This window comes from Salvelinus fontinalis, chromosome 19 (genome assembly GCF_029448725.1).
Source record: "Salvelinus fontinalis isolate EN_2023a chromosome 19, ASM2944872v1, whole genome shotgun sequence".
Taxonomy (NCBI): Eukaryota; Metazoa; Chordata; class Actinopteri; order Salmoniformes; family Salmonidae; genus Salvelinus; species Salvelinus fontinalis.
In genome coordinates this window covers 37880591-37900234 of record NC_074683.1, presented here as the reverse complement: position 1 = coordinate 37900234, position 19644 = coordinate 37880591, and the positions used below count along the sequence as shown (strand labels likewise).

At 43.4% G+C, this 19644-nt stretch overlaps 1 protein-coding gene across 1 annotated transcript in view; it reads left to right on the top strand.

Annotated features, from left to right (window-relative positions):
- Nucleotides 1–17294, top strand: part of LOC129816186 (trace amine-associated receptor 13c-like) — an 18659-nt gene extending 1365 nt beyond the window's left edge. Inside the window, exon 2 of the mRNA XM_055870425.1 lies at nucleotides 17261–17294. Coding sequence (XP_055726400.1) covers nucleotides 17261–17294 — 34 coding nt within the window. The remainder of the gene's footprint in view (nucleotides 1–17260) is intronic.
- The last annotated feature ends 2350 nt before the right edge of the window (nucleotides 17295–19644 follow it).

Genomic DNA, 19644 nt, shown 5'->3' with positions numbered 1-19644 from the left:
TAAGAAGATGCAATTATGGGTAACACTTTATAATAACATTCAGTAATAAACCATTTGTAAGGCATTTACAGTTTGTTCACCATTAATCATTACTCCCACATTTGTTAAATGTTAGTCAGCTAGGTATTCTCACATTTATAAATGACTACTATATGCATTAATTATTAAGCACAACAGTGAAGGAGACTGAAGTCGAAACTTCAACCTCAACATACTGGTTATGAACTCTACCACTACTCTCACTACATCACTGCTGCCAGGTCAGGGGTCAAGCAAGAGCAGCTCTCTCAGATGCTGTTGAGTCTGAATGAATATAGAGATTAGTAAGACTTTATAATAACACTTTGCAATAAATCATTTATAATAGATTAGTAAATAGTTTATTCATCATTCATGCATTTATAAACTACTTTTACAGTCTGTAATAATGATTCATAAGATGTTTAATAAATGTTCATATAAACCATTTACTAATCTAAAGTGAGGACTATTCATACTTTCTTAATACTTTATAAATGTTTTGAACAGTGACCAGTGTAATTTATCACAAGAAGATGGACATGCTATTGGTAGATATTCCAGCAGTACCTGATGCTCCTTAAGTTCTCAAAATGACCTAGAACATATCAATGGTTAAACAATAAGCACACAACACAGAGGATGTTAAAGGAAATATATTGAGTATTTTATTCCAAAACAGTCTCACTGTTGTAGTAGTGTGCTGAAGGAAGTAATGTGTTTGTCTGAAAATGATAACATTCTTGTTTGTTGGCAGTGACTACCATTTACATTTACATTTAAGTCATTTAGCAGACGCTCTTATCCAGAGCGACTTACAAATTGGTGCATTCACCTTATGATATCCAGTGGAACAGCCACTTTACAATAGTGCATCTAACTCTTTTAAGGGGGGGGGGTTAGAAGGATTACTTTATTATTTATTACTTTATTCCTTAAAGAGGTGGGGTTTCAGGTGTCCTTTCTGAAAGGATTTCTATTCCTTTCTGAAATAGAAATCCTCTATTTTCTTTAATGGTTTTTAATTAGAGCATCATTGTTTATTATTTATTTATTATTGGTTAATGTCATAGTCATTGTATCATTTAAAATGCAAAGTGCTGGAGAACAGAGACAAAATAACCAGAAATAGTTTTGGAGCTCAATGAGTGTACAAAACGTTAGGAACTCATTCCTAATATTGACTTGCACCCCCTTTTTCCCTCAGAATGGCCTCAATTCGTTGGGGGAATGGACTTTACAAGGAGTCAAGTGTTCCACAGGGATGCTGGCCTATGTTGACTCCAATGCTTCCCATAGTTGTGTCAAGTTAGCTGGATGTCCTTTGGGTGGTGGACCTTTCTTGATACACACGGGAAACTGTTGAGCGTGAAAAACCCAGCAGCGTTGCAGTTCTTGACACAAACCGGTGTGCCTGGCACCTACTACCATACCCCGTTGAAAGGCACTTTAAATTTGTGTCTTGCCAATTCACCCTCTGAATGGTACACATACACAATCCATGTCTCAATTTTCTCAAGATGTAAAAATCCTTCTTTAACATGTCTCCTCCCCTTCCTCTACAGTGATTGAAGTGGATTTAACAAGTGACATCAATAAGGGATCCTAGCTTTCACCTGGATTCACCTGGTCAGTCTATGTCATGGAAAGTGGAATGTTTTGTATACTCAGTGTATATTTTCCATGTCCTTGTTCAGCCATGACTCCGAGAAACACAGGATATTACAGTTCTTCAGGTCCCGGTGATAGGATAGTCTCGAACAGAGTTCGTCCAGTTCAGTGGAGGCTCCTCAGAAGAGGAAGGGGAGGACCATCCTCCTCAGTGAAATTCATAAAGATAAAAATGGTAAAAAATTTAAAAAGTTATCCTTTTTAGATTAAACTATACTAAATATAATCACATCACCAAAAATTTATTAAAACACTCTATTTTGCAAAGGTCTACAATAGCCTCAACAGCACTCTGTAGGGTAGCACTCTGTAGGGATGCTATGTTAGCTAGCTGGTTATGACTATCCAACTGTCACGCCATGACCATAGAGAGCCCTTGGTTCTCTATGGTGTTGTAGGTCAGGGCGTGACTAGGGGGGGTGTACTAGTTTTCCTATTTCTATGTTGGTGTACTTGGTATGGTTCCCAATTAGAGGCAGCCGAATATCGTTGTCTCTAATTGGGGATCATACTTAAGTTCTCCATTGTTCCCACCTGGGTTGTGGGATATTGTTTGTGTTTATGCTGGTTGCACCGCGTAAGTCATGTTTTGTTGCTTGTTTATTGTTTTTGTTTGAAAGTTTCACTTAAATAAAAGATGTGGAACTCAACACACGCTGTCCGTCCATTACAACAACCGTGACAGAATATCCCAACACGAAAGGACCAAGCAGCGTACAATGGAGGGAAAAGTGAGTTGGACCTGGGAAGAGATAATGGGAGGTTGCGAAACCCTTCCTTGGTGGGAGTCGCAGAGTAATCGGGAAGGACAGCGACAACACCGGGGGCCGCAGCCACAGAAACCCCAAGATTTGTTTTGGGGGGGGGGGCACATGGAGCTGGCGGTCGAGCAGCGGGGAGTGCCAGAGCCTGTTTGGGAGTCGGTGGAGGAATTCGATGAAAGATACCGGAGAGAGGTGGTAGCGATGAGAATGCTGCAGCGCAGGCATGCTGAAGAGCGTGACACCAGTCCGGTGCCATCTGCACCGGTTTCACACATCTGGCCTCCAGTGCGCCTCCCCAGTCCGGTACGTCCTGTGCCGGTTCCTCGCACTCGCCCTGAAGAGCGGGTCATCAGTCCGGTACCATCTGTGCCAGCTCCCCGCACTCGCCCTGAAGAGCCAGAGACAGTCAGGGAGGCGATGGAGAAGTTGGGAGAGAGATGTTAGTTTGGTGTGTTCGGCAAATCCTTGGCCCTGAAGAGCATGTTACCAGTCTCGTACAACCTGTGCCGGCTCCAAGCACCAGGTCTCCAGTGCGCCTCCCCAGTCCAGTACGTCCTGTGCCTGCTCCCCGCACTCGCCCTGAAGAGCGTGTCACCAGTCCGGTGCAACCTGTGCCGGCTAAATGCATCAGGCCTCCAGTGCACCTCCCCAGTCCGGTACGTCCTGTGCCTGCTCCCTGTACTCGCCCTGAAGAGCGTGTCACCAGTCCGGTGCCACCTGTGTCGGCTCCACGCACCAGGCCTCCAGTGCGCCTCCCCAGCCCGATACGTCCTGTGCCTGCTCCCCGCACCCGCCCTGAAGTGTGTGTCACCAGTCCGGTGCCACCTGTGTCGGCTCCACGCACCAGGCCTCCAGTGCGCCTCCCCAGTCCGGTACGTCCTGTGCCGGCTCCCCACACCCGCCCTGAAGTGGGTGTCATCAGTCCGGTGCAACCTGCGCCGGTGCCCAGTCCAGGCACAGCGGCCAACCCAGCTCCATGGCCGGAGCCTTCCTCTGCACCGGTGCCCAGTCCAACTAACACGTTAGTTCTATTAGCTATGCTGACTATGACATTACTTTAGCTAATATGGTGACAACAATCTAGGCTGTGTGTGGCATTTTGTCTTGGAAATGATTTTTTGCCAGGTCACATACAGCTGATGTGTTGTGCATTGAAGTCCACAAGCAGAGGAGGAGAGCGCATGGATGCCAGAAGGAATACAACGTGGCTGTGTGTTTACGTGTGATCAGGGGTGTATTCATTCCGCCGATTCTGTTGAAAAACATTACTTAAATGGAAGCAAACGGAACAAAATGGGGATTAACATACTTGAATTTGTCCGATAGAAACTCTTGTTTGCAGCTGTTGGACTACAAATTACATCCTATATCAGCTTGATGCAGGTAAGAGTGTGCAAGGAGGGATTGAATGTCATTGTCTGTCCATGTGTCAAATTTGTCTCTCTGTCCTATGTGCACCTGCGTTGTAAACTTTCATTCATAGGTTATGTTGTATCGACCTCATGATGGGTATAGGGAACATTTGAGTATCATGTAGTAGCCTAAACCTGTCCATGTTACATTGAACTGGGTGAATGGAATATGAATGACAGTCCTTCAATATGCTGTAATAGAAATAAGGCCATGCGCATGACATCTTTTTGTCATCCCTCATCTTTAAACTGCACTGACCGTCAGGGGTCCAGTTTGTATCGTAGTGATTGTACGATCGCAAATAAAATGGAGGGTAGAGGCAGTTTACTTACTCGTCAACGTAGTCACGTCAGGGATCCAGCTCATTTTCCTCTTTTGCACGGTTTCTTCCTCTTTCAAGTCACAAGGGTTAGGGCCTGGTCCAGAGTGAGCAGTATGTCCACTCTGCCGACTCGTTGAAGGAGAAATCGTCCAAATCGAGGTTAGTGATCCTGTTCTGATGCCCAGAAGCTCTTTTCGGTCATAGGAAATGAAAGTATTATGCACAAAAAAGTTACGATCAGTGTAAAAAAAACACAATATAGCTGAATTGGTCAGGAACCTGTAAAATGGCAACTATCCACTGCAGCACCATCCTTCTTTAATACATGTGTAGATTGCATCTCACATTCCAGTGTTGTAATTTGTAAACAAGGCTACATGCAATTTCTCTTAATGTGACTCCATGCAGCCAATGGCAATGTCCGCTTTAGGTTTAATGCTGGGAACCACTTGTGGATTTGACAGCTCTAATGCAGTTCCACCTCCGACACCGTCAAAACATCAGCAATGTTTTGTGGATATGGGTCCAATTTTCTAACATAGGTCTACAGTATTGCAATACATGATTGTCTCACCTGAGCTTCAAAACCAAAATGTTACGTGTCTTGATTGTCGACCAATAACCAATCATTAGCATCAGCGCACAAAGGCAGACATGCATATCCACATTAGTATACACAAAGCATCTCAGAAAAGGTCCTAGGAATCATGTTAGGCATATTTGTTAACAACTTGACGCATGAAGTCAACACTGTGTATCACGTTGTTAAAACAATATGCCTAAATTGGGCAATTAAAGGCATCTAGGGCTTATGTTCACTTTGATTGTGTTCTAAGAAAATTATAGATATTTCAAACGTTGATTGCAACGTTTGCAGGCGACTTGATACCTACTGTGCCAACACGATTTAGAGTTAAACAGTGATTTGACATAACGGTAATATTGTGAAAATTCCGCTTTTAAAAACCATCAGAATTAGTTTAAAAAAGGTCATGCATATTAGGCAATAATTAGGCAATAAGTACGAGTAGGCAAAGCGATTGTGTTAGGCAAAAATGATATCAACGTTTTACCATTCTAACATTTAATGTACATTTAATGTACTCCTCCTCTCCTCTGTATGTACCTGTCTGAAGCCTGCTATGGAGTTCAAAGTTGCCGATGCCTCATCGCGACAATGTCAATGAGCTTCATCACTATCTTTCCTTTGCGGTACCTCAAATTGTCATGATTACCATCTGAGAAACTTATATGAGTTGATTTTAATCATTGTCTGAGCAGTGTCTTAACATCCTAAAACCTGCTCTGAGCTGGGAGTTTTTTTGTTTTAAAACAGTTTTTTAATCCTAGGAGATTTTCTGAGATGATTTGTGGATAAGGCCATTGTATTCCAGAGAAGTGACATGATATCCATAGTTGGTATTGGCTGCGAACATGATTGATTTTCATCAAAAAATGAATGTGTAAAACTTTGTTTATTTTTGTATCCTGCATTTTGAAAATGCATAGCCGTTTATGGCTGTAGGCTTAATTACATTTTCTCAAGGTTTGAACAACTCAATTTTGGGGGTCGCGGGGCTAGAGGTTTGAGAACCCACTGCTCTAACTAACCACCATATACTAAAATATCCACACAAGCCACTAGCCAGCCAGCCATATATTATGAGTTTAAAAATAATAAATATTAGGCTATATTATGAAGTGATTATTTAAGAGCATAGAAGATAAATCACAATCAGTAAAAACATTTTTTTAGCTAGATAACTTGCAGATTTACATTAGTCGTCTCCTCAATGATCAACTGATAGCCTATCCTCTTTTCCCATGTCAATCATGTCTTTAGGAGGCACCTCTGAACTAGCTTGCTTACAATTTGTGATGAGAAATACATGTAAAAAAGTTTGCTACAGATGCAGTTAGTATGTTCTGGTATTTATTTTATTTTGATCACCTGCCCCCTGAAAGGTTTGTGGAATGCCCGTTAGCAGCATAGGGTTCACAAATGAAAGAACTGTCTCCTTCCTCTATGCAAGACATACAGTGCAGTGCTCCAGTTTCCCTGCCTGCCTGCCCGCATTCCTAGTCTCATATTCAGGAGATCTCTGTTCTACTCTGCTCTGGGCTTTGACTGGGACCAGTGCCTCCGCGCTGCCTACTCCTGCGTGTAGATGGGGCTGGGGACAGGGATAAAAGATACAGACGCCTGGTGGTATCTGGGGTGGATGGATGGAGCTGGGCTTGATTCATGCCTTTGCTGTTTGGCATCCACCCACCTTCTCCCTGGTTCCACTGGCAAGAAGAGAAGTCTCCTACGCCTTGTGTTCTGTGGGACTGAGATGTGGAAATCACACTCTGCCTTGGCAGTATCAGAACAGAACCTATCTGGAGGCTTAGAGAGAGCATGAAAAATAGTGTGTGAGAGAGAGAGAGAGAGAGTGCAGGAGAGAGAGTTGGTGCTGCTGTGGACCAGGCATGTAATAACTGATGCCTTTAGCAGTTTGATCAGGTATCTTACCTTGTCTCCTGCTATCCCTGGCATCAGACATCCAGTCCAGTGAGAGGCTCTGTAGTCCAGTCTATTGAAAGGTTGCAAGGAGTTTTCCCCTCTGTTTATCCAACCCTTCACTAAACCGACAGGGCAGAGAGGTCCCTTAGTGTTGACATATTCACAAGAGTGTTGGAACAGTCGAAGAGTGACTCAGATGTAGCGATCTGACATGCATTTGAATATCAAATCAATATCAAATCAAATTTTATAAGTCACATGTGCCGAATACAACAGGTTAAGGGCTTGTAAGTAAGCATTACAGTGAAATGCTTACTTACAAGCCCTTAAACCAACAATGCAGTTTAAAAAATATGAATAAGAAATAAAGGGGACAAGTAATTAAAGAGCAGCAGTAAAATAACAGTAGTGTCACACCCGGACCTTAGAGATCCTTGTTGTTTCTCTATTTGGTTAGGTCAGGGTGGGATTAGGGTGGGCATTCTAGTTTTTGTATTTCTTTGTTGGCCGGGTATGGTTCCCAATCAGAGGCAGCTGTCTATCGTTGTCTCTGATTGGGAAGCATACTTAGGCAGACAGTTTTTCCACCCTAGTTTGTGGAATGTTGTTTTTGCACAGTAGCTGTCTGCCCTGCAGAGCTTTACGTTAGTTTTTTCCTTTGTTGTTTTGGTGTTCATTCATATAAAGTAGGATGAACACTTTCCACGCTGCGCTTTGGTCTCATTCCGACGACGGAGGTAACAAATAGCGAGACTATATACCGGGGTACCGGTACAGAGTCAATGTGCGGGGGCACCGGTTAGTTGAGGTAATTGAGGTAGCATGTACATGTAGGTAGAGTTATTAAAGTGACTATGCATAGATAATAACAGAGGGTAGCAGAGGCGTGGGTGGGGGGGGCAACGCAAATAGTCTGGGTAACCATTTGATTAGATGTTCAGGAGTCTTATGGCTTGGGGGTAGAAGCTGTTTAGAATCATCTTGGACCTAGACTTGGTGCTCCGGTAGCGCTTGCGTGCGGTAGCAGAGAGAACAGTCTATGACTGGGGTGACTGTTACAGTACAAGATAGAAGTAGCACAACACTGTGTATGTCCTCTATAGTAATCTATTGCATAAACATCTCACTCAATAGGCTTCTATTCTTCACCAGACAGAGAGGACAGTAAATAATTTCAATGAGGCGGTGACTATCAGTAATTTGTACACCAGACAGCCAATAGCAGAACTGGAACTCAAAACGATGCTCATGCTCGCAACCAGAGAATGTATTGCTGTAACAAAGAACTGGAGACAGATTTCTTGGAACTACATAATGTGAGGTAGTCAGTATAATAAGCCTGGCTTCCCTGAAACATGTGTATGCCCTGCTATTAGTGAATGAGGCTTGCTAGCTCTATTGTTATTAGAGGAGTACTGATATATCTGCAGACCCACAGGAAGACCCACAGGAAGCTGCATTGTTTGTTCAGCTGCTACTGTGAAGAGAGGCTGCATCACAATGGATGGGAGACCAAACAGAAAATCACACACTGCAGAGATCCGCTATCATAAATGCCCCAATTATGTATCGAAATTGGATTTGTTGGTTACAGTGCATTGAGAAAGTATTCAGACCCCTTGACTTTTCCCCACATTTTGTTACGTTACAGCCTTATTCTGAAATGGTTTAAATCATTTTTTTTCTTCTCATCAATCTACACACAATACCATATGATGACAACGCAAAAAAACAGATATTTAGAAATTTTTGCAAATGTATTAAAAATAAAAATCTGAAATACCACAATGAGATAGGTATTCAGACCCTTTACTCAGTACTTTGTCAAAGCTTCTTGGCAGCGATTACAGCATTGAGTCTTCTTGGGTATGACGTTACAAGCTTGGCACACCTGTATTTGGGGAGTTTCTCCCATTTTTCTCTGCAGATCCTCTTGCTATTTTCAGGTCTCTCCAGAGATGTTCGAGCAGGTTCAAGTCTGGGCTCTGGCTGGGCCACTCAAGGACATTCAGAGACCTATCCCGAAGCCACACCTGTATTGTCTTGGCTGTGTGCTTAGGGTCATTGTCCTGTTGGAAGGTGAACGTTTGCCCCAGTCTGAGGTCCTGAGCGCTCTGGAGCAGGTTTTCATCAAGGATCTCTCTGTACTTTGCTTTGTTCATCTTTGTTCATCTTTGTTCATCTTTCCCTCGATCCACCACCATGCTTCACCATAGAGATGGTGCCAAGTTTCTTCAGGAGGTGACACTTGGCATTCAGGCCAAAGAATTCAATCTTGGTTACATCAAACCAGAGAATCTTGTTTCTCATGGTCTGAGAGTCCTTTAGGTGCCTTTTGGCAAACTGCAAGCGGGCTGTCATGTGCCTTTAACTGAGGAGTGGCTTCCGTCTGGCCACTCCACTTGATTGGTGGAGTGCTGCAGAGATGGTTGTCCTTCTGGAAGGTTCTTCCATCTCCACAGAGGAACTCTGGAGCTCTGTCAGAGTGACCATCGTGTTCTTGGTCACCTCTCTGACCAAGGCCCTTCTCCCCCGATTGCTTGGTGTCTTGATGGATCCAAACTTCTTCCATTTCAGAATGCTTGAGGCCATTGTGTTCTTGGGGACCTTCAATGCTGTAGAAATGTTTTGCTACCCTTCTCCAGATATGTGCCTCGACACAATCCTGTCTCGAAGCTCTACAGACAATTCCTTTGATCTCATGGCTAGGGTTTTGCTCTGACATGCACTGTCAACTGTGGGACCTTAAATAGACATGTATGTGCCTTTCCAAATCATGTCCAATCAATTGAATTTACCACAGATGGACTCCAATCAAGTTGTAAAAACATCTCAAGGATGATCAATGGAAACAGGGTACACCTGAGCTCAATTTCGAGTCTCACAACAAAGGGTCTGAATACTTACAGTACTTACAGTCAAAAGTTTGGACACACCTACTCATTCAAGGGTTTTTCTTTATTTGTACTATTTTCTACATTGTAGAATAATAGTGAAGACGTCGAAACTGTGAAATAACACATATGGAATCATGTGGTAATCAAGAAAGTGTTAAACAAATCAAAATATATGTTTTATATTTGAGATTCTTCAAAGTAGCCACCCTTTGCCTTGATGACAGCTTTGCACACTCTTGGCATTCTCTCAACCAGCTTCCCCTGGAATGCTTTTCCGACTGTCTTGAAGGAGTCTTCACATATGCTGAGCACTTGTTGGCTGCTCATCTCAAACCATCTCAATTGGTTTGAGGTCGGGTGATTGTGGAGGCCAGGTCATCTGATGCAGCACTCCATCACTCTCCTTCTTGGTCAAATAGCCCTTACACAGCCTGGAGGTGTGTTGGGTCATTGTCCTGTTGAAAAACAAATGATAGTCCCACTAATAGGATGTAACCTAACAAAATGTGAAAAAATTCAAGGGGTCTGAAAACTTTCTGAATGCACTGTATGTAGGATTTCATGAATCAATCTTAAGTTGGAATAGTATGTGTTACAGAAGCAATAAGCAAGTGTTCCTATGTACAGATATTGTAGAAACGTATTTCTGCTTATAAGCTTGTATTGCTTCTACACTTGCATTGCTTGCTGTTTGGGGTTTTAGGCTGGGTTTCTGTACAGCACTTTGAGATATCAGCTGATGTAAGAAGGGCTATATAAATACATTTGATTTGATTTGTATGAAACAAAAGCAAAATATATACAACCCAAGGAGTGAATTAATTTTTCATCATATTGTAGAGTATAGCCTACATTTATGAACTTAACGTGTACGGTTGTTTTAAAGGCTGATACAAGCTTCACTCCGTTGATCTATCCTCTACCCGCGTGTGGGTGGAATCAGATTTTTGGAGCAGCAGACACCTTTTGGTACCATAATACCCTCACCGGTCTGTTTCCTAGACCCCCATTCACAAGGAGGCGATAGCAGAAGATTTTTTGTTGTCTTCTCATTTGTGGTGAAAGCAAGTAAGAGTCACAATCATCTTCAGTGTTACCAACTTAGTGACTTTGTCACTATATTTAGCCAGTTTTCAGACCTCTCCAGCGACTTTTATTGGTAAAAGAGTCTAGTGACAAATTCAGCTACTTTTCAGGCTGCCTTTGGGGAGTTTTGCCACTGTGAGTTTCTGCAACTTTTCCCACAAAATTCTGCCGCAAACGAGAGTTCGGGAGAAGCTGTCTGTGCAACAGAAGTCGCAGCAATGACACACAACAGGCAGACAAGCACAAGGGGTGGTAGGTGTGTGGCTGGAGAGGGAAATTCTAAGACCGCAGCCGTGCCTCAGCTGTGTGCTGTGACGTTATCCTCACTGAAAATGTGTTTGCAACACTTCGTCTTTCCTTGCTAGTAGTAGCAGAGAGGAAGAGGCAAAGAGAGAGGGTCCACTCCCGTCAAAATCTGTCCATATGAGAATACAGTGATAAGCAGACCACCTGCCTTCTTGCTCATCTCTTCTTCATTATATACAATATCTCTGGTAGTAGATAGCTGGCTATAGCATGGCTAGAAATAGCAAGTTAGCTAGACTTTTTAGCTTCCCACATCTCCATGTGAAATAATCAGATTTATAGTTAAATATAATATGCTCCGGCAACTATTCTTATAATTGCCAGTGTAACCTACAACATTATCCCATGTTGATATGCTGCTTAATATCAAGGAGAAAAAGCACATGGCTACCAAGTTTCAAAATAGCCTGCTAAATTACAAAAAAATGTAACAAAATCTAGATCAGATAAAAGAACCAAGCAACAGCTTCATTGCCTACACAACACTGCCCCCCAATGGCAGCGTAATGAACTCTTAATGGAGTCACAGATTTAGAGCTGTGCAAAAATCTATAGGCAGGACCATGTTCTACAAGGACCCCCCCCCCATTTTTGTGATGTAAAACGACATTCACGTACAGCGTTGCGCTCCAAATCTTCCGAGTCTCTCCACCACTTTCTTTATGTTGTGATCGCTCCATCCACATTAGCATCTCCGAGCATGTCACAATGTTCCTCTACCTTTAATACCAAGTTATTAGAGCTGGAAATACAACTTTTAAATCCCCCTAGCCTCCTGCTATTACAGTCTGAATCTTTGACTCTCTAATTTTTCATTTTACTAGACAGTCAAGTTAGACAGTCAAGTTAGACAGTCAAGCTAGACAGTCAAGCAAAATATTAGTCCCATTCCATTTGAAATATACTGGTTGTTTGTATTCTATTACCAGAGCTGTCCTTAATAAAATCAGCTAACAATTATGCTAGACAATAGAAGGTTTCATTCTCAAACAATAGGAGATAAATATTTTTATTGTATAAATGTCTCATAATGTTGATCGGGCAACTAATGTATTATAGCTAGTCTCAAAATATTGCATCACTTTTTGGAGAATACAATCAGCCAATGATAGAGCTGAGGCAGTTTGACTCAACTGTCAGTCAAACAAGTAGCCAATTACTACAGTTCTACTTGACTTTGACATGCTACTAAAATATGCATTTGTTTTCCCATCTCATTTCTTAAACACAATTACTTACATAGATCAGAATAGTTCTGTGCATTAATTTAATATCGCCCTTTCTACATTTTACATTTACATTTAAGTCATTTAGCAGACGCTCTTATCCAGAGCGACTTACAAGTACATACATTCATTATTTTTTGTACTGGCCCCCCGTGGGAATCGAACCCACAACCCTGGCGTTGCAAGCGCCATGCTCTACCAACTGAGCCACACGGGACTACTGTATATTTCTACTGTATTCATCCGGCAGCATCTGGCCACATCTGGTAGCATCTGGCAATGCACTTAAGGAGAGGAGAAGGATCAAGCAGAGAGGGAGGGGAAGTACAGTATTTGTGGATAGAGGCCATTAAAAGGAGGCAGGAATGGGGAGTGTGGAGACTCTCTCTCCCCAGAGTGGTTCATCACAGGCCACCTGCAGAGCCCTCTACCCCAGCACAGGACCAGGAAAGCAGTGTGAACAGCACCTAACATGCTCCATTAAGAAAGCTCAAACACGAGAGGCGCTGCCAAAAGAAACTACCACTAACCCTGCAAAAAACTGACACTAATCCTAACTAAAACTAACACTAACGCTGCCAAAAACGAACCCTAACTGTCACGCCTGCTCCCGCTCTCCCCCCCAGGCGCCCGAGGGCGCCAGGCTGCCCTGCATTACGCATTCCTGCCACCATCATTACGCACACCTGCTTCCCTCGTCACGCGCATCAGCGATTCATTGCACTCACCTGGACTCAATCACCTTTGTTATTTCCTTCCCTATATCTGTCTGTTCCCCAGCTCTGTTCCCCGCTTCAGCATTAATTGTCGTATGTCTTTGTATTACCCGGTTCTGGCGCTGTTCCTGTCCTGTTCCATGTTTGTGATACCCTGCTTCTCAGGTATGGAGGTAAGGTAACCCTGCCAAAAATGAACCCTAACCTGTCAAAAACGAACCCTAAACCTAACCCTGCCAAAAACTAACCTTAACCCTTACCCTGCCAAAAACGGACACTAACCCTGATGAAAACTCACCATAACCCTGCCAAAAACGGACACTAACCCTGATGAAAACTCACCATAACCCTGCCAAAAACGGACACTAACCCTGATGAAAACTCACCATAACCCTGTCAAAAATTAACCCTAAAACTAACCCAGCCAAAAACGAACCTTAACCCTTACCCTGCCAAAAACGGACACTAACCCTGATGAAAACTCACCATAACCCTGCCAAAAACGAACCCTAACCTTATCTCTGCCAAAAACGAACCCTAACCCTGCTAGAAACCGTCTGCTCCTCCCAGTGCTGCTGAGTCATTAACACCAGAGAGATGGATAACATTCACATATTATTATTTTACTCTGTCTGGGTGACTGAGTTTTGGAGAGTTAGTTATGGGGTGCGGGAGAAAAGGAATGTTTGACAGTAGGCTACCAACTTGCCCTTTACATGGCTAGTCACATGGCTAGTTTACTAAAACCTGTTATTTAAACCTGTTACTCAAACCTGTTACTTACTTTAGGGCTCCCGAGTGGTACAGCGGTCTAAGGCACTGCATCTCAGTGCTAGAGGCGTCACTACAGACAACCCGGTTGGATTCCAGGTTGTATCTCAACCGGCCATAATTGGGAGGCCCATAGGGTGGCGCACAATTGGCCCAGCATCGTCCGGGTTTGGCTGGTGTAGGCCGTCATTGTAAACAAGAATTTGTTCTTAACTGACTTGCCTAGTTAAATAAAAAAAATACATATTATTAAAAACATGTTATTCAAATCTGTTACTCAAACATGTTACTAAAACCTGTTACTCAAATACAGTATGTCCACCAAAACCTGTTAATACACCAGAGGGAAAAATATTCCTCCTAGTTAGGGGCATAATTTACCCTGCCCCTTTCTCGGGACAACATAATACCTTCCTCATTCTCTCTCTCGCAGGCCATCTCTTTTTCAGACAGAAATGGCCCATACAATGTTACATTGGTGTGAAAGTTGTGTTGTGCTCTAGAATGATATGTCTATTCAATTGTATTCTATTCTAATGTTTGGTTGAATGGGCTGTTGCTCAGGGGACTGTAGGCTTGGCTCTTTACTAGCTCTTTGTTTTCATACATGAATTATGCATCATATTTAATGTTCTCTCAAGCATGATACATTTACAGTAACTCAGAGGAAACATAGGTAGATAGATGATGAGTAACCAGTCTGAGATCATTGGGCACTAGCAATCTCCCCAAATCAATCTTTATGAACGCTCTCAATTAATCTACAAATAGGCTTACCACACTCTTAGCAAATGCTCCGAAGAGATGCTGTTATGGATGTTTTCAAGCTTGAAAGCTAGATGTCAGCCTTGAAAAAGGGAAAACATGCATTTAAATCTGTAAATAAGAAATGGCCAACCACATGCCAAGATCATCCCCCTACACACTGCAAATTACACTGTGAGATTCACAACTCATGTGTTGCCATCTGGTTGCCATGACAAACAATCATTAGGGCCTCAGGCCAGTGCTTTCTATCTCTCCCTCGCCTTCTTTCTATCTCTCCCTCGTCTTCTGTCTCTCCCTCGTCTTCTGTCTCTCCCTCATGTTATTTTCTATCTCTCCCTCATCTTCCTTCTCTCTCATCTTCTTTCTATCTCATCTTTCTATCGTATCTTCTTTCTCTCTCCCTCATCTTCTTTTCTATCTCTCCCTCATCTTTCTATCCCTCCCTCATCTTCTTTTCTATCTCTCCCTCATCTTCCTTCTCTCTCATCTTCTTTCTATCGCATCTTCTTTTCTTTCTCTCTCTCATCTTCCTTCTCTCATCTTCTTTCTATCGCATCTTCTTTCTCTCTCCCTCATCTTCTTTCTATCTCTCCCTCATCTTCTTTCTCTCTCCCTCACCTTCTTTCTATCTCTCCCTCATCTTCTTTCTCTCTCCCTCATCTTCTTTCTATCTCTCCCTCATCTTCTTTCTCTCTCCCTCATCTTCTTTCTCTCTCCCTCATCTTCTTTCTATCTCTCCCTCATCTTCTTTTTCTCTCCCTCATCTTCTTTTTCTCTCCCTCATCTTCTTTCTCTCTCCCTCATCTTCTTTCTATCTCTCCCTCATCTTCTTTCTATCTCTCCCTCGTCTTCTTTCTCTCTCCCTCATCTTCCTTCTCTCTCATCTTCTTTCTCTCTCATCTTCTTTCTCTCTATCGCATCTTCTTTCTCCCTCCCTCATCTTCTTTCTCTCTCCCTCATCTTCTTTCTTTCTCTCTCCCTCATCTTCTTTCTATCTCCCCCTCATCTTCTTTCTCTCTCCCTCATCTTCTTTCTCTCTCCCTCATCTTCTTTCTCTCTCCCTCATCTTCTTTCTCTCTCCCTCATCTTCTTTCTATCTCTCCCTCATCTTCTTTCTCTCTCCCTCATCTTCTTTCTCTCTCCCTCATCTTCTTTCTATCTCTCCCTCATCTTCTTTCTCTCTCCCTCACCTTCTTTCTATCTCTCCCTCACCTTCTTTCTATCTCTCCCTCATCTTCTTTCTCTCTCCCTCATCTTCTTTCTATCTCTCCCTCATCTTCTTTCTCTCTCCCTCATCTTCTTTCTATCTCTCCCTCATCTTCTTTCTCTCTCCCTCATCTTCTTTCTCTCTCCCTCATCTTCTTTCTCTCTCCCTCTTCTTTCTCTCTCCCTCATCTTCTTTCTCTCTCCCTCATCTTCTTTCTATCTCTCCCTCATCTTCTTTCTCTCTCTCCCTCATCTTCTTTCTCTCTCTCCCTCATCTTCTTTCTCTCTCCCTCATCTTCTTTCTATCTCCCCCCGTCTTCTTTCTCTCATCTTCTGTTCTATCTCTCCCTCATCTTCCTTCTCTCTCATCTTCTTTCTATCGCATCTTCTTTCTCTCTCCCTCGTCTTCTTTCTCTCTCCCTCGTCTTCTTTCTCTCTCCCTCATCTTCTTTCTATCTCTCCCTCATCTTCTTTCTCTCTCCCTCATCTTCTTTCTCTCTCCCTCATCTTCTTTCTCTCTCCCTCATCTTCCTTCTCTCTCATCTTCTTTCTATCGCATCTTCTTTCTCTCTCCCTCGTTTTCTTCCACATTGTTCCCATTCTGAAAGGCGTGAAACGTTGTGGGGGGGGTTTGGCACTGGACAGGAGGTGGGGGTGCTCTGACTGCAGTTGAGCTGAATGAATTCCACTGTCTTAGAAAAAAAGGTGCTATCTAAAACCAAAACGGTTATTCAGCTGCCCCCATAGGAAAACCCAAATGTGTTGATGTGTTTACTCCTCATCATACACTTTTAGAAAAAAGGCTTATAAAAAGGGTTCTTCTGTTGTCCCAACAGGATAACCCTTTTTGGTTACAGTTTATTTTTTGAACCTTTATTTAACTAGGCAAGTCAGTTAAGAACAAATTCTTATTTACAATGACGGCCTAGGAACAGTGGGTTAACTGCCTTGTTCAACAACAGATTTTTACCTTGTCAGCTCGCGGATTCAATCTAGCAACCTTTCGGTTACTGGCTCAATGCTCTAACCACTAAGCTACCTGTCACCCCATGTAAAACCCTTTCCACAGAGGGTTCTACATGGAACCCAAAATAGTTCTACTTGGAACCAAAAAGGGTTATCCTATGGGGACAACCAAAGAACCCGTTTGAAAGCCTTTTTTCTAACAGTGAGGAGTGAGGAGTAAACGTATCAACACATGCGAGCTGTGAACGCTGTCACATTGTCCACGCATGTGTTTGGCCCTGCACTCTACAGACGTACCTAGTCCAGCCAAAACCCCTAGAACAATTAGCTGTTCATTCCATGTTCGATTTCTGGATGACTTTATGATGCTATTACCTGATCTGTGGTTTGTCTCTCTACATCTAACCCCATTACTGCCCATGATCCTGAATGTGAACCTGTTCAGCTACTGAGACTTTTATTCTCCACAAAATTAATGTTAGCCTTTATCTATGGGTTATGTGAAAGACAGAACCACATTGAGACTTTGTAATGTTCCACTGATCAATGTAAGGCTTATCCAACGGTCAATGTAATGAAACCCTTTTTGTGTGGTCCATCCATTGGAATCTCGTTGATCTCCAGAGTTTTCCCTGATCTCCTGATCCGGGCTCCGTGAACTCCTTTACTTTCCAGTTCACGGTGTGGGGAACGTGTGTTTTTAAAAGGGGAGGAGAAAGAGAGCCTTCTCCATAGTGTCAGTATTAGTTCCCCCAGTGACTGAGTTCAAGGCAGGGAGGCAGAGGATGGTGTGACTCATGCAGCCCTCCTCTTCATCTTGACATTTGACATACTGACGGGGATCTCAGCTGGAACAAACATGCCACAGAGTGTCATTGCTGCTGGGAGCAGCGAGAGCAGAGTACGACTCCGGTCTGGACCTGAATAGGTAACCATGAGTCAGCTCCTATTTAATTCATACACCTACACTCCACAGATTATGGCCGCTCTTTTCAAGCATTTTTGCTGCCGCCTGTTCTTCATAGATGATGCCGAACTCTTATTGTGCTCGGATTTCTTTTAAAGTCTCCCAGTGACTCTGTGCTGAACACTGTGGGTGGGTTGGAGTAGTCAGACTGCAGTGTAGGGACCTGCTGGGGGTGGCTCTGAGAGGACTGCAGTGATACACCAGACCCACAGCCATATTCCTCATAGAAAAACCCCCCTGGAACATACAGTACTGTACAACTACAAGCAGGCTACTGCTAAAGTTGAAAACAAACGTCTACACATTCTTTCTCCACTTGATCAGATAGATCAATACCCCGCCAAATAAATATTCTCCATCGCTGTATGAGACATACTGTACTTGAGATATAAGATACATTATATGTATATATTATAGCTGTCTGACTGGGACATTTAAGGACAGAGGAGTGAGTGTCTCAGGACCCCTAACTGACCTCATCTGGAGGTATTTCTGCATCCTGCCTAATTTGTATCAGTCTGGAGTCCCCCCTTGGGTTGTGCCGGGGCGGAGATCTTTGTGGGCTATACTCGGCCTTGTCTCAGGGTGGTAAGTTGGTGGTTGAAGATATCCCTCTAGTGATGTGGGGCCTGTGCATTGGCAAAGTGGGTGGGGTTATATCCTGCCTGTTTGGCCCTGTCCGGGGGTATCATCGGATGGGGCAACAGTGTCTCCTGACCCCTCCTGTCTCAGCCTGCAGTATTTATGCTGCAGTAGTTTATGTGTCGGGGGGCTAGGGTCAGTCTGTTATATCTGGAGTACTTATCCTGTCTTATCCGGTGTCCTGTGTCAATTTAAGTATGCTCTCTCTAATTCTCTCTTTCTTTCTCTCTCTCGGAGGACCTGAGCCCTAGGACCATGCCTCAGGACTACCTGGCATGATGACTCCTTGCTGTCCCCAGTCCACCTGGCCGTGCTGCTGCTCCAGATTCAACTGTTCTGCCTGCGGCTATGGAACCCTGACCTGTTCACCGGACGTGCTACCTGTCCTAGACCTGCTGTTTTCAACTCTCTAGAGACAGCAGGAGCGGTCGAGATACTCTCAATGATCAGCTATGAAAAGCCAACTGACATTTACTCCTGAGGTTCTGACTTGTTGCACCCTCGACAACTACTGTGATTATTATCATTTGACCATGCTGGTCATTTATGAGCATTTGAACATCTTGGCCATGTTCTGTTATAATCTCCACCCAGCACAGCCAGAAGAGGACTGGCCACCCCTCATAGACTGGTTCCTCTCTAGGTTTCTTCCTAGGTTTTGGCCTTTCTGGGGAGTTTTTCCTAGCCACCGTGCTTCTACACCTGCATTGCTTGCTGTTTGGGGTTTTAGGCTGGGTTTCTGTACAGCACTTTGAGATATCAGCTGATGTAAGAAGGGCTATATAAATACATTTGATGATTTGGAGTCTCCCAACCAAACCACAGCACGACCACGGACAGTGAAGTCTTAGTGAAGTCTTCATATACAGCAGAGCAGCAAATGGAGGTGGGCACCGACTGTTGACAGGTGTCTCAGAGGGCTGAAACTAGCAGGAACATCTCTGGATCTATTACCAGGTGATTCCATGCATGTGTGACTGCACCAAGGCAATCTCAATCTCTAAAATTAGACACAAGGCAAACCAAAGAAGGAGGGAAACATAGGGGAGTATACCTTTTATCATTTCCTTCATGTGTTTCATTATCCAAGACACCATTTTCCCATGACATTATTGGCTTACTGGAGACAAGCAGCATTGGGCCCAGCTAAACAATACAATCATTGGAAAATTGTGTTGAGTAAAGTCTTAGGGTGAAATCTATGTTATTAGACAGATCAAGAGAGATTTAGTGAGGCTCACCATGCAATTGTTTAGTGCTCAGCCTGAAAATGAAACCAAGGCGACCAGTGTTCAGCATCATTGGTGCAGTCGTTCTTTTCAGAGTACTATTTAGTTTAATCTAATGAGGGCTATATTAAGTAGAATAGAGAAGAGCTGCCACATGGGGCTTGCTAGGG